General features: G+C 37.1%; 1 protein-coding gene across 1 annotated transcript in view; it reads right to left on the bottom strand.

Moving 5' to 3' along the window:
* Window positions 1-3,575: 3,575 nt before the first annotated feature.
* The window catches only part of LOC121897263 (receptor-type tyrosine-protein phosphatase beta-like), a 50,594-nt gene continuing 40,256 nt past the window's right edge, over window positions 3,576-13,913 (bottom strand). Inside the window, exons 24-35 of the mRNA XM_042411656.1 lie at window positions 13,758-13,863; window positions 12,291-12,368; window positions 10,924-10,941; window positions 10,740-10,821; window positions 9,770-9,860; window positions 9,074-9,150; window positions 8,170-8,304; window positions 7,052-7,174; window positions 6,542-6,705; window positions 5,708-5,843; window positions 4,163-4,283; window positions 3,576-3,969 (exon numbers count right to left, since the gene is read on the bottom strand). Coding sequence (XP_042267590.1) covers window positions 3,947-3,969; window positions 4,163-4,283; window positions 5,708-5,843; window positions 6,542-6,705; window positions 7,052-7,174; window positions 8,170-8,304; window positions 9,074-9,150; window positions 9,770-9,860; window positions 10,740-10,821; window positions 10,924-10,941; window positions 12,291-12,368; window positions 13,758-13,863 — 1,154 coding nt within the window. The 3' untranslated portion in view covers window positions 3,576-3,946. The remainder of the gene's footprint in view (window positions 3,970-4,162; window positions 4,284-5,707; window positions 5,844-6,541; window positions 6,706-7,051; window positions 7,175-8,169; window positions 8,305-9,073; window positions 9,151-9,769; window positions 9,861-10,739; window positions 10,822-10,923; window positions 10,942-12,290; window positions 12,369-13,757; window positions 13,864-13,913) is intronic.

The raw sequence follows: 13,913 nt of genomic DNA, 5'->3' as shown, positions 1-13,913 counted from the left end.
CATGCGCAGGCGGTGCGGTTTGGGACAGCCGGGGCCTCTCCCAGCGGGGACATAATGAATGACTAACAGAAAAAACATAATTACTTGTTTTATTCAAACACCCACAGAAATGCGTCACGATATGTCACATACACAATATAATATTCACATGAAGCCAAAAGACTAAACTGTTACAGAGAGGAAGATTTCTGTCTCACATTCCTTCACAGTGACTTTACAGTCATGTTGCAGCAGGTATGCTTCCATTATGGATGAATAATCATAGAAATAACAGATTTCTACATCTTCTGTGCCGTTTCATTAACAGTATGCTTCTCTCTGAACAATTCCTCTTTTCCAAAAAAAAATTAAAAAAAATAGTACAGTTAAAGGACGGGTTCACAATTCTTCAAGTGTGTATTTAAACGACAGTCAGGTGCCCATATGAGCAGTGAAAGAGGTTTTCCTCGCTGTAATCATTCCCCTTGTTCATACTGGCTATTAAAAGATCCCCTTCAAATGTGCTTTCAATGTAAGTGATGGAGGCCAAAATCCACAGTGTGTCCACACAGTCATTTAGTGCAAAAATACATTTAAACTCAGCAGTCTGAGTTAGTCATATCAAGTGGATATCTGCCTCATTTAGCGTCAAATTCCCTCTTTAAGTGCATTATTAAGGGATCTCTTAATGGTCAGTATGAACAGGAGGAATGATTACAGCAAGAAAAACCTGTTTAAATGCTCATTTTGGGCTCCTGACTGTTGTTTTAAGACAAATTTTTAAAAAATGTGAACATATCCTTTAATTTTGGAGGAAAAAACAAATAATACACACTAAAAATAATATCTTACACACATTTATGATTTAATAAAATACTTTTTATCTTTCGCTGATACAAGAATCTGTCATAGCTGTACAACAATACATTGAGAACAACATTGAGATTAATTAAAGAAAAAATCCGAAATACAGTGGAGACTGTCAGGATTTAACATCGTTAGTTTATGTTGTTAACAAAATCTGATCAAACCACTCAGTCAGTTTTACATTGTTAAACGTTAAATAAATAATACAAAAGATGTTTTTTTTCCTAAACTTAGCTTTGCTTAAGTAGTGAATGTTTAAAGGACAGGTTCACGGTTTTTCACGTCTGTCTTGAAACAACAGTCAGGAATCTAAATGAATGAATGAATGAATGAATCCATAATCTGTGTAAAAATGGACTTCAGTGTTTTTGACTGTTGTTTGAAAAATAGACCTGAAACATTGTTAACGTATCCTTTATGTTTTTATCTACACAGTGAAAACATTATGACATGGATGGATTATGAGAGATCAGGACTCTTTCTAGTGACATTTTGCAGGTGAAGCACTCCTGTAAAGAGCTGCTGTTGGTTCAAAAACTGCACCTGAACTTCAGCCATTTTTTTTTTTTATGCTGGAGATGAAACTTTCTGCTACATCAGATCTACACTGACACACAAATTATACAAACAACTACACTATAAATGTGATTGAAAAGTAAATACTGCATCAGAGACTCCATCAGCTCTAATATCTCTAATATTAAATGATCTGGAGCTACACATCATGAGTTGTGTCTTATTATGTGTTTGGTGTGTGATATTACTATTTTACTAACTTGTAAACAATATTTAACATTTTAACAGGATCATATTATGATTGTTTATCTTATCTTTGTCTTATTGCTGACCGCATGTGTTAAATTATGGTTATAATCAGTGTTATTAGTTGTGTTTTGTTGCTTTGTGTTGCTTTGTACGTCTACACGAGTGCTCCTATTGTATATTATTGCCTTATATTGTATTATCTTTTGTATGTGCTCATGGACAACATGATAATTATCCTTCTGGCTAACATATTTTCAGAATTGTAATTAATATGCATCGTTTCTGTCAAATAAATGAATAAACTTGTTCTTCTAAACTGCGCCACCCTCACAGCGCTCCGCTTTTTGACTCACACACCGGTTCCGTCGCTTTTATCTGGCTGATTCATTCTCACTTTTAAACAAAGGAAATATTTCTGGGTCTAACACGAGGTCAAAGACGTTACCGACGGCCTCGTGTTCCCCACGTTTCCTACATGTTTCCTCCTCCTGATCGCAGCTGATCATCATCCTCGCAAATTAACCGCAATAAATCCAAAAACAGCTGCTTTAGTTGACATCAATTCATAAGTTAAAAGAAGAAATGTACATCCTCTCGATAAATCAAATTGTGAAAATATAATTTGCAACAGGCTCTAACAAAACTTAACTAAACACGTCTATTCATGCGTTCGTGTTTTACAGTTTCCTGTTGCTCTGCGTCACATATGCTCTATCTGGAAAATGCTTATTTTGTTGCTGTTATTGTCTTCATAACATCTTGTTGTCTAAAAAGTTCTCAGCTTCAGAACAAAAGGACTGCAGCTGGCTAACACCGACACATTTACAGAAAACGTTGATTAATGTTCACCGTCTTTATAAATAAATACATAACATGAAAGTTTAATCAGGACGTTTCTACTTTTGACTGACTTTTGTTGTGGAAATCTGCAAGACCACCAGCAGTTCACAGCGTCTCTCTTTCTTAATCTAATATCTTATTTTCTCTAACATTAGATGTTATAAAAAAATATAGTTTAATGGACTTTTGTTTGTATATTTGGTTGTTTGTTTGTTTGTTTGGGATGGAGGATGTTTGAAATGTGTGGACTGCATGGTTTATAGCAGTTGATTTATAGCAGTTGAAAGCAAATAACTTGACTCTCATAGTTTACATCAAAACTTTTACATCATTTTTCACAAATCTACTGTAGATAACAAAATAAAACGCAAGGTTCCTGTAAATACAAATTATTGTGATATAACCTTGTTACATCTAATCCTGCCCCCGCACAAGGAGATGCATTAAAACTATGGTTGTGCCATAATATCTGAATGTTGAATGTGTACAGCTTTAGCTTGTGCGACCTTTACAGATTTGTTCTTCACAAACAGAACATAAACATGTGGTGATGCCCTCAGATACTTTCCCTCAACAGTATAATAAATCTACTTTATTCTTAAATGAATTATAAGAAATAAACAAAACATAAAGGCCTACATTTCCACTGCACCAGTTAACGACCCCGCAATGAAAAATCCTGGAAAAACTGTCCCATGGTTGAACCTAATTGTTGACTTCTGGCTTATAGTATCTACAGTTTGATGTAATGGAATAATAATAAAAAGTATATATTGCAAAAAATAAAGGACAGAAGACAAAAAATAACACCGACATGTCAGTGTAATCTGTCGCAGCCCTTCTCCCAGCGCTACAGCTACGCATTCACCAGTAACAACCTCCGTAAAAAACCAGTTTGAGTCAGGTGCAGCTTCTGCTTATCTAAAAGTCACTCTGATCGTTAAAACATTCCTTTCTGTGCACTAATACAAAACAATGCAGACTAGTAATTAACCCTTATGATGCAGCTTATAATTACTATAAAGTTTCTGCATGAATCAGCAGGTTTGTTACTAATCAGACTTTTTTGGCTTCGGGGGCCCCTGATCCTGGGCCCCTGATCCTGGGCCCCTGGAGGCCCCTGGAGACCCCCTGGAGGCCCCTGGAGGCCCTTTCAGAAATCCATCCATGCATTATGAATCACTTTCCAAAAAAAAAGCACTACAGACTTTATTATTTTCTATCATTTAACATAACTGCAATGTGCAAATATTATATATATCTTCTAAAACACAATAACAATACTTAACTTAAAAAGCAGCTGTTATAGAAATATTGGGGCAAAATATATACAAACACATACAGATATGATGTCAGCATATGTACACGTTAGATGCATAAATAATTATATAGTTTTCTCTATTTAGAAATATCTGTAAATGAAAATATAAACAGTGATAGAAAAATAAAAATTCCCTGTAGTGCTCAACATATGTCTCAGTAGTCAATACAATCTTTAACGTCTGGTGCACAGCGTCTCTGTGGGTCGAAACAACACACAAACACAGAGGATCAGTATCTTCCACGGTCAGATATATTTAAATCTAATGTCTGAAAAAAACGCAGCTCCGGGTCATGGATTAAAGAGCTGCGGGTCTGACTGGAGCAGAGAAACCCGACGATGATGATGATGATGATGATGATGATGATGATGATGATGAGACTCACTCACCTCTCTGGCCGGTGTAGTTCACATTTTCGTAGATGGGGTAGAGGAGGTTCTCCTGCTCGCTGCGCAGCTTCCTCGCTCGCAGCACGTCGCGTACGCACTGGTGGAGGTACGCGTACTGACACTGAGACGACAGAGAGGAGGAGAGGAAACAGCGTTACAACAAATAAACTAACTGAAACCAAGCTGTGGAAAGTTAGTACGTACATCCACTCAAGTACTAGATGCAAGTACAATTATGAGGTACTTGAGTATTTCCACTTTATCCTAATTTACACTATTAACACAGTTATTACTGCGCTACATTAAAGCTGCAACAATTAGTCAAGTGAACTGTTATGATGATCTATTAAGTCCAGACATGTTTTAAGACATATAAAAATACTACGCTTTGAGTAATAATTTGTGCCGAATATGGTTTTTACACAATAAAAGTTCAATAAACTCTGCTCCCTAAACTCCTTAAAGTCACAGTGAAAGTTAGAGCGTCTTTAGCTGTTGTGTTGTGACGTATTTCCCAGTAAAAAGGAATATGTGGTGGCGGTGTGAAGTTATGTTGGCCGCGAAGCTTGTGAAAAATGTTTGGTTTGTCCGTTCTGGGCTACTGTAGAAACATGGCTGCCTCCGTGGACCCGCTCCCTGTGTAGATATAAAGGGCTCATTCTACGGTAACGAAAACACAATGGTTCTTATTTTCAGGTGATTAAACACTAATTAAAACATACGTATGAATATTATATTCCATTTCTGCCAAGTCTGTTCCGCTAGATGCTACTAAATTCTGCACACTGCACCTTTAAGTAAAAGTATAGAAGTATTACCAGCTACATTTACTTAAAGTACTCGTACTCGTTTTGCAGAAAATCGAGCTGTGACTGATAAGTTAAATAAATTTAATAAAGTACATTATTAATACTGATGAGTCAATAAATAAGCAGCATTTTATTGATGTAGCTGCTCCAGGTGGAGATTGTTTGAATGGCTTTATAAGGGTCACAAGATAAATCTGAGACGTCTTGAGATGATAGATTTGGGTGGCAAAGAAGGAAAAAACATTCTGCTACATATATTTGGACTAATTTTTCAGGACTTTTCTTTAATCTTTGCATTTTTGTGAAATATTGCAGAGTTTTGCCTCTTTGGGCCTCAAACTGTTATTTATTTGAAACCATTTGAGGGGAAATGTCTCTTTGGTGGAACTGCAAACAACTCAGAGACATCTGAAACATGACAAAGAGACACAAATACACAATGAATTTAGGTAAAGGGCCACAAGCCAAACAGTTTGGGAACCACTGGTTTAATTTTTAACAATGCAGTATAATTTATCAGCTCATTATTACGTTACTTTATGTAAAATTTTAATCTGAAACATAACCAGTAACTAAAACTGTAAAATAAATGTAGTGGAGTAAATGTACAGTAAATGTACTTAGTTACTTTCCAACAGTGCTTATAATGTTGCTCCTGTATCACACACACACACACACACACACACACACACACACACACACACACTCATCGTGCTCTCAGCGTGGTCGGTCCTACCTCAGTCTGCACCATGTGCGATCGGTGAAGACGCAGGTCAAACACGGAGCCGTAGATATCCAGCGAGTCCTTGGTGTCCATCTGCTGCAGCACACGATCCAGAACGATGAAGGTCCCTGTTCGACCCACACCAGCACTGACACACGCACACACGCACACACACACACACACACACACACACCAAACTACAGTTACAAAACACATAATTTAACATGTACAAATATTCAGCAGTAGTGTGAAGGTGTGTTAGCATGTTAGCATGTTAGAAGTGTGACCCCCCCCCATCACTTTGTTCCAGACTGAAATATGTATTAGATGGATTAAGATGAAACTGGGTTCTGACATTCATGTTGCTACGGAGGCTCAGAGGTGTCATAGAGACAAAAGAAAGCTAATTTGTGCTCTCGATTTAATATTGTTTTTTTGCGTGAGACATACGCTCTCAGGCTCTGTCTCTCGCTGTCCGAACAAATTTCTTGAGAAATAAGAGGAAATAAGACACTGCTTAAAACTACCGTGTGGAGTTTTCTTCAAACATTTCGTTATGTTCTGTAACATTTAGGAAACGTTAAAGAACATAGAAACTCAGGGCTCTACTGGATAATGTAACCATCATATATGTTTATGTTCTGACCATCAGTTTAAATTATTAATTATTCTGCCAGTTTGATGGACGGCTCTAAATACTACAATACCCATGATCCTCAGCTGCTGTTGCAATGGAGAGGAAGCCAGTCAGAGGTGTGACTCAGAGCCGTAATGAATTAAAAAAACGTTCTGTTGTTGTAGTTGTAAACAAAGCACATCACCATGGTTACCGAATTCATTGTGTACCTGCAGTGGACCACTGTGGGTCCAGATCCAGGAGTCCTGTTGACGTAGTCTCTGACCGTCCGGACGAACTGGATGAGGGACTGCGTGGTCTCTGGGACTCCGTGATCGGGCCACACGGTGTAGTGAAACTGACGCACCAGGCGGGTGAAGCTCAGCTGTTCCTCCTGATAAACACACAAGGACGCGAGGATTAAAGGACTTAAGTCTCAGCAGGATTTGGAAAAACTTGTTGCTCAACTTGTTTTATCCTCGTATGTTATGTCTTATTCTATTTTCTATTCTCTTAACTCTTCAATAACTATTTTAACTGTATTTAAATCCTTTTATAATGTATTTCTTTTGCACTTTGTCTTAAATGCTTTTAACGTTTTATGTAAAGCTCTTTGCCTTGTAGTTGAAATGTGCTACACTAATAAACTCGCCTCGCCTCATATATGCTGCTTTGTTCAGTATGACTCACTGAAAACTAAATAATAAAATGTTTAAATGATAAAATGATGAGTTCAGTACGCTGCAGATCTTGAACTCTCGGATGGTCCACTCCGGCAGAACAGACTCCGACAGCATCTGGACGATCAGGTCTCCGTAGTACAGAGGGTCCTGGTCAAACGGCCAGTAGTGATCACACTTCACCTGAAGACAGAGAAGACGTATAACTGAACAACTACGCTAGAAAAAGAGACATAAAACAACATTTAAATAAAGTTTGGTACTATAGAGAATGGAAGAAGCAGTAATAATCTTACTGACTGATCTGTTTTAGTTCAGAAAACTCAAGAAACACTTTTAGGTGGCTTTAATACCTCAACACACACAAGTTTTAAAAGTTAAAATTGTGTGTGTCATTACCTTCACAAATACTCCAAAAGTGTCTGTTAATACAAAAACGCCAAAACCTGCGAATTACTGTTAATGTTCTCTCTCTATTTAACTTAAACTGTAGTTATAAATACTTTATATGGACTTGATGTCATTTCCAGCTCTATATTTATATTCTGGGGCTCTGCTAGAATATCTTTGCATGATTTACAGTTAAAAACTCCTTATTTATCTTCTACTGGTCCTTTATGCAGCCCCTCAGTTCAGCCTCTGTCTGAAACAGGCCGTTTTACTTCCTGTCTCTTTAAGGCCCCGCCTCCTGATGAGCCCACTCTGTTCTGATTGGTCAACAAACCATGCAACAAACTGCAGTAGTAGCATTTCACTACTTTTCTCGTTCTTCACTTCAAATGTCAACGTCTCAAATACATGTTCAAGCTAAAATCAGATCTGAAATATGAGTGGACAATGCAAACAACACATGGAAAAACCTTAGCAACAACCTTAGCAACCAAGGCTACAGAACGGACAGCCGTTTCTTGCAGACAAGCTGATGTTGGCTTGTAGAAAAAAACCTTGCAAACGAAGCGTTCAGCCCTGACTTTTGACTTGCAGGGAGCATTTCTACATACGTTCAACTCAAGTTTTGGAACTTTGACTATGTGCAGTATAGATATCTGACTTCATAACAGTATATAAATAACAGAAAATCAATATGGCCTCTTTAATGGTGTATAGGGAGAAGACAGAAGTATTATTCCACTCCCAAACCACTACCACAGAGAAACAGATGATGCTCGTCCACCTACCCTGCCTTTCTCCACACACTGGGTCACCATCACGATGTTGTGGACGTTCTGCTCCCAGACCATCTTCCAGAAGTCGTCTTTAGTTCCCGGCAGAGGACCCTGCGTGGCGATGTACTCCCGACGGAAGTTATTACCCTGAAACACGCAGTCACACACATCACGACATGTCGGAGGAGAAACAGCCTATATGCAAAACAATAAATACTCTTAATACTAATACTAATACTAACTGCCTGTTGGTTCCTCACACAGCTCAGAACTTCATTTTTCTATATTTATTCTTCTTGTTGCTGCTTATTGTCTGCATTGTGTGTATAATACATATATACACATAAGTTAGAGCTACTTTTAACAAATTATACTGTTGAATAGTCTAATCTATAACTGCATATTTTATAAACTGATCAATTCACATATAAAATATTGATCTGAAAAGTAGCTTCTAACTGCAGCGGTGAAATAAATGTAGCACAGTAAAAAGTAGAGCTACAATGATTAGTCGATTAATCAATTAGTTGATTGACAGAAAATTAATCTGAAACTTTTTTAATAATCGAATAATAATTCAATCACTTTTTAAAGCAGAAATGCAAAATATTCGCCATTTCCAGTTTCTTAAATGTGAGGATTTAATGCTGAGGGGAATCATAACGAACATTTTTCACTATTTCTGACATTTTACAGCTAAAACGATTAATTGATTAATCAAAAAAATAGTCTGAAGATTAACCAATAATGAAAGTAATGGTTAGTAAAAAGTACAACATTTTTCTCTGAACTAAACTGAAATACTCACGTTAAGCATAAATAACTCATAATCGTACTATACAGGACAGTACTTAAGTAAATGTTTATTCAATGTTCATTTAAAACATGTTTCGTCAGCGCAGCGTGCGGATCTTACAGGAATGTAGCTGGCGTTGATGTAGTCGGAGCAGGGATCATCATCCACGTACGACAGCTTCACCCTCGTCGAGTCATCTGAACACGACAGAAACAGACCAGAGACCAGTCCAAACATTTACTTTAAAATATATTAAAGGCTTCCTGAAAAAGAGTTTTAAATACAATAATTTTTCTTATCTTGTATGTAGTTGTGGCTAAAGTTTGGACAAATTGTACAGAATCAGTAGTTCTTTCTTTCTTTCTTCATTTAACAGTTTATCTATTAATAAACTCATAAGTATATTCTGTTTTTGTTGTTGTTGTTGTAAGAACACCTGTGCAATCTAAAACACTCTACTTTTACAAAGCTCATACATTTTCAGGTTGTAGTGGGTGATTGTTGCTGTACTGGAGTGTATTATATTGAATTATTCCCAATATTTTGTCCACCCAATTAATGTACACGATGGGGGCAAAATATTAGGAACACTCTTCAATATCATGAATGTAAATAATTCTTTATTATGTAGAAGCTTTTCTATCCCTCATTATTCTTATTTAATGTAGTTTAGTGTATCTTGCTTGAGATCTTTGATCAGCGTTTCACTTTGAATTCATGCAATGCTGAGCATATGTATTTGTATTTGTTTAATGTGCAAATAAATAAATAAAAATATAATAAAATAATGATTAGAAACAGAGCTGTCTCACTCACAGGGCAGGATGTTGTTGTATCGGTTCTTGCCGCGGTTCTCCGGCAGCAGCGCGGTGTCCAGAGGCTGGTTACGACCTACATCCTTCAGGTCCTGACGGGAAAACAACACATCAGAGGGTCAGAGATGTCACGAATCCTCACGACCCAAACCAAAAACAAGCCTGAGTTTGAGTTTCTCATATTTTATTTATTGTGGTAGCTGTTCAATTGTATTTTCTGCAAGTTTTATTGAAGTTTTTTTAAGGAAATCAACTTGAGTTTCCACTTTAGTTACTTAATAGAAAATACAACATTTCCCAACATGATCTAAATGCTGTTTCTACTGAATTCTTTGTTTATTTATTTTGTCGGCCTGAAAAAGCAGAAAAATCTAAATTCAATGAGTTTGAAAAACTTCAATCAGCCTAAAATGTTTAAATTTGTAAAACTTCCTTAAAACTGTTAAAACCTGTAAATCTACACGCGTGTTCATCAGTATCTGCAGCTGCTTCAGGGTTAAATGTTGCATGAAAAGTTGTTTTCTTTAACAGCAGACGTTTAAAACCCTCTCTGATATCATCCATATATTAAATCTAACTTGTGACGACAGGAAATTACATTTAACATCCTCGTTAACATCCTTGTTAACGTCCTCGTTAACTGACTACATGAGCTTTTCTACATCCTCCAGTCTTTCCTGGAAGCTGCAGAGCAACAAATAAGTGTTGAATTTTCAATAAACAAATGCTTTTATCAATTTAAAATGAAAATATTTAGAATCAGAATTAGCTTTATTGGCCGAAAATGTTTCGACAAACTTATTTATACCTTTTGCTGAATGAAATCTTGTTGTTATTGAAGAGTTTAAGTTTAATGTGAATATGAACACTTTAAACACTGGATTATTATGAATTAATACCATGACGGCTGGTAGACTGAACAGAACAGCTGTTAAATGTTGTGTTTTTGTAAATACAACCTCCTGACTCACCTCGTACTCCTCTGACAGCAGGTAGTTGGAGTCGGCCTGCAGTTTGTTGTAATGAGACTCAAAGTTCAGGATTTTGATGGGACTGCAGGAAAGAAAAATGAACGTTTATAACGAGAAAAAAACATAAAAGAGAAAGTGATGAAATAAAAAGCTTCATGACAGCAGAGATGTTTGGATTCGTTACCTTGAGATGCGACGGTTTCTGAGAGAATAAAAGAAAGAGATGAATGTTAATAATCATCAGACTGATTTATTGTGTTCAAAAGAAGCTGTTACATCAGATGATCTCCACCTGGACACAGGTGTGAACTGAACACAGTGTTCGACACGCACAGACACGCCTCGGCATGATTCAATGATTTGTTCAAAGTTACAAAATGATTTAATGAGCCTTAAACTGCATCAGCCTGCAGGGAAGAAGGAGTGGTTAAAGGACGGGTTCACAGTTTTTTCACGTCTGTCTTAAACAACAAGAAGGAGCCCAAATGAACAGTTTTTCTTGCTCCTGTTCATACTGACCGTTAGAGGATCCCTTCATAATGCACTTACAATGGAAGTGATGGAGGACAAGTTTATCTGAAGCTAATATGAAGCTTCAGCGTCCAAATGAGTCAAATCAAGTAGATATCTTTCAACGTTACAGTCTTTTTAATGCCAAAGTCCCTCTTTTTGTTACTATACTTCCACCTGCAGCTCAACAGGGAAACACTGTCCGAGGAAACACAAAGAGGGAATTTGATGCTAAAAAGACTGTAAATGTGTCAGATATCCACTTGATATGACTAACTCAGACTGATGAAGCTGAATAGAAGCTTCACATCTACTTTTAAATGACTGTGTGGACACACTGTGGATTTTGGCCTCCATCACTTACACTGAAAGCACATTTGAAGGATCTTTTAATATCCAGTATGAACAGGAGGAATGATTACAGAGAGGAAAACCTCTTTCACTGTTACTATTAAATGTCTCACAGATCATTACACACTATATATATGTTTTTTGATTCCTGTTGTTTTTGCTTTATTCTTCATTTATTGCAAAATATTATTTTCTTACTCAGACTGACAGTTATTATCAGTGATCATACTGTAGTAGAAGTACTGTATTAACCTCAGTATTACATTTACATCAGTGTTATTATTAGTATTACTGTAGAAGTAAAGTATCAGCTTTAGTACTGTGACAGAAAAAAAAAAGCTCATCAATGTGCTGTTATGATGTCAGCTGAAGGTAGATCCTACTGTTCTCTTTATATTGTTTACATTTTGTCAAACTGACTCCATTAAAAGTCTGCTGAATTAGCTGTTAGCAGCTCCTGTTTGCAGTGTATCCATGGATGCACAGACAACCATCACTGGATTACAAATTATAAAGTTCTGAAGCCTTTTTTCATATCATCAAACCTCCCCTACAGACACAAATACAGTCCACATGGAGCTTTAGTCTCATTATAAGTATCAGGATTAGTGTTAGTATAAATAGTGGTAGTATTAGTAGTAGTGTTGTAGTATTATTAGTGTTGTTTCAGTGTTTTAGTGTTCGTCTCACCCTCTGACCCCGGGGTGAGCTCCTGATGTTGAGGTGTCTCTCCTCAGACTCATCCTGACTGTCGCTCTCTCCTGCACACTGATGAAAACACACACAGCAGACCTTTACACCTCTATCCACCCACGACACACACACACACACACACACACACAAACACACCCCACCCAGGACACACACACTAACACACACACACAAACACACAAACACACTCCACCTAGCAACACACACACACTAACAAAGGACAGTTTACACTTTTATTTATCCGGGAGCCGTGGTGGAGTAGCAGGTTTTACAGCACCACCCTGCTGCACCTTCGTACACTAACACACCTTCATACACACTCACCGAGCACTTTATTAGGAACACCTGCTCAGTCTGATGCAACAGCTCCGCCATAAACTCTACTTTCATTTTTAGTTTTTGTTGTCAGAAAGGTGATAATTCAACTTTCTGTTTATTATTGAGGTGGTAGCGGGTGGTGCTGAACTGCATTATATTTAAAAGTGTTCCTAACATTTCATCCCTTTGTGTATGTTAATGGTGTGGACAAAATATTAGGAACGCTTTTCAATATATTCAGCGTATATTAAATTTAGCAAATAACAAAATATAGTTACGGGTTATTATGCTTTGTGTAATAATGGTAATACAACAAACAAAAACTAAAATAAAAATGCCTCTTAGTAAACCTCTGTATGATGAATGAAATCTAATACTGATCATATTTAATTTGCTGGTTACTGTGTTCAAACAATTACATATAAAGTCAATGAAAAAATGATAAAGCCGAGATCTCTGAAGACATTATATCATGTTTCAATGAAAGGACATAAAACCAGCTCGTCCTCTGCTAACTGCTAACTACAACTAGCATTCAAATTTAAAAAATGAGTCATAATTTAGTCTCTTTTAAACATTGAAATGGTGACAGAATTGAAAACTTATTTCTTATTTTGCTTTGTTTTAGATCAAAAAGCTGAAACATCAAATCATTAAAGAAGCTGATTTAAATGAAATTGGCCTTTAAGAAGGTCAAACATTGGATAGATGCCCTCAAAAAGTTGATTATTATATACAATTCGGATGTTCAGGTGATATTCAAGACAAGAATCGACATGAATACGTGTCCACGTCAGTTGAAAATGTTTTAAACTTGTGGTAAAAAGTTGCATGTGGCTCCTGGAGCTTTATGAAGCTGCTTTATGAAAGTACAAAGAGGAAAAGGTGTAATTTACTGATTTGATTGATGCTCAGTTCAGGTGTCATTTTAGGAGAAAATAAACTGTAAATAAAGCTGAGAGAGAGCCTGAGAGACAAAACGCAGGGCAAAAACACATCACTCACTGCTGCCTGCTACAGGAATGAGAGGAGCTAAAGCAGTGAGACGTTCAGATTAAATATGAAGCTACACCCTGACACAGTGTTCGCCCGGCCGACAGGGACGTACGTATGTTTGTAGAAACTCACACTTTGCGAGATTTCTGTCTGCAGACGAGCAGAACGCTGACTCCCACCATCACAGCGATCAGAAACATGCCGGCGCTGATTCCTTCGATCACACCGCTCAGAGGCTCTGCAGGAGGAAACACATTTTATTTATGTCCTTCTCCCCGCTTTTCTGTC

This window comes from Thunnus maccoyii, chromosome 5, assembly GCF_910596095.1.
Source record: "Thunnus maccoyii chromosome 5, fThuMac1.1, whole genome shotgun sequence".
NCBI classification, from domain to species: domain Eukaryota; kingdom Metazoa; phylum Chordata; class Actinopteri; order Scombriformes; family Scombridae; genus Thunnus; species Thunnus maccoyii.
This window is presented reverse-complemented; position numbering and strand designations above follow the sequence as displayed.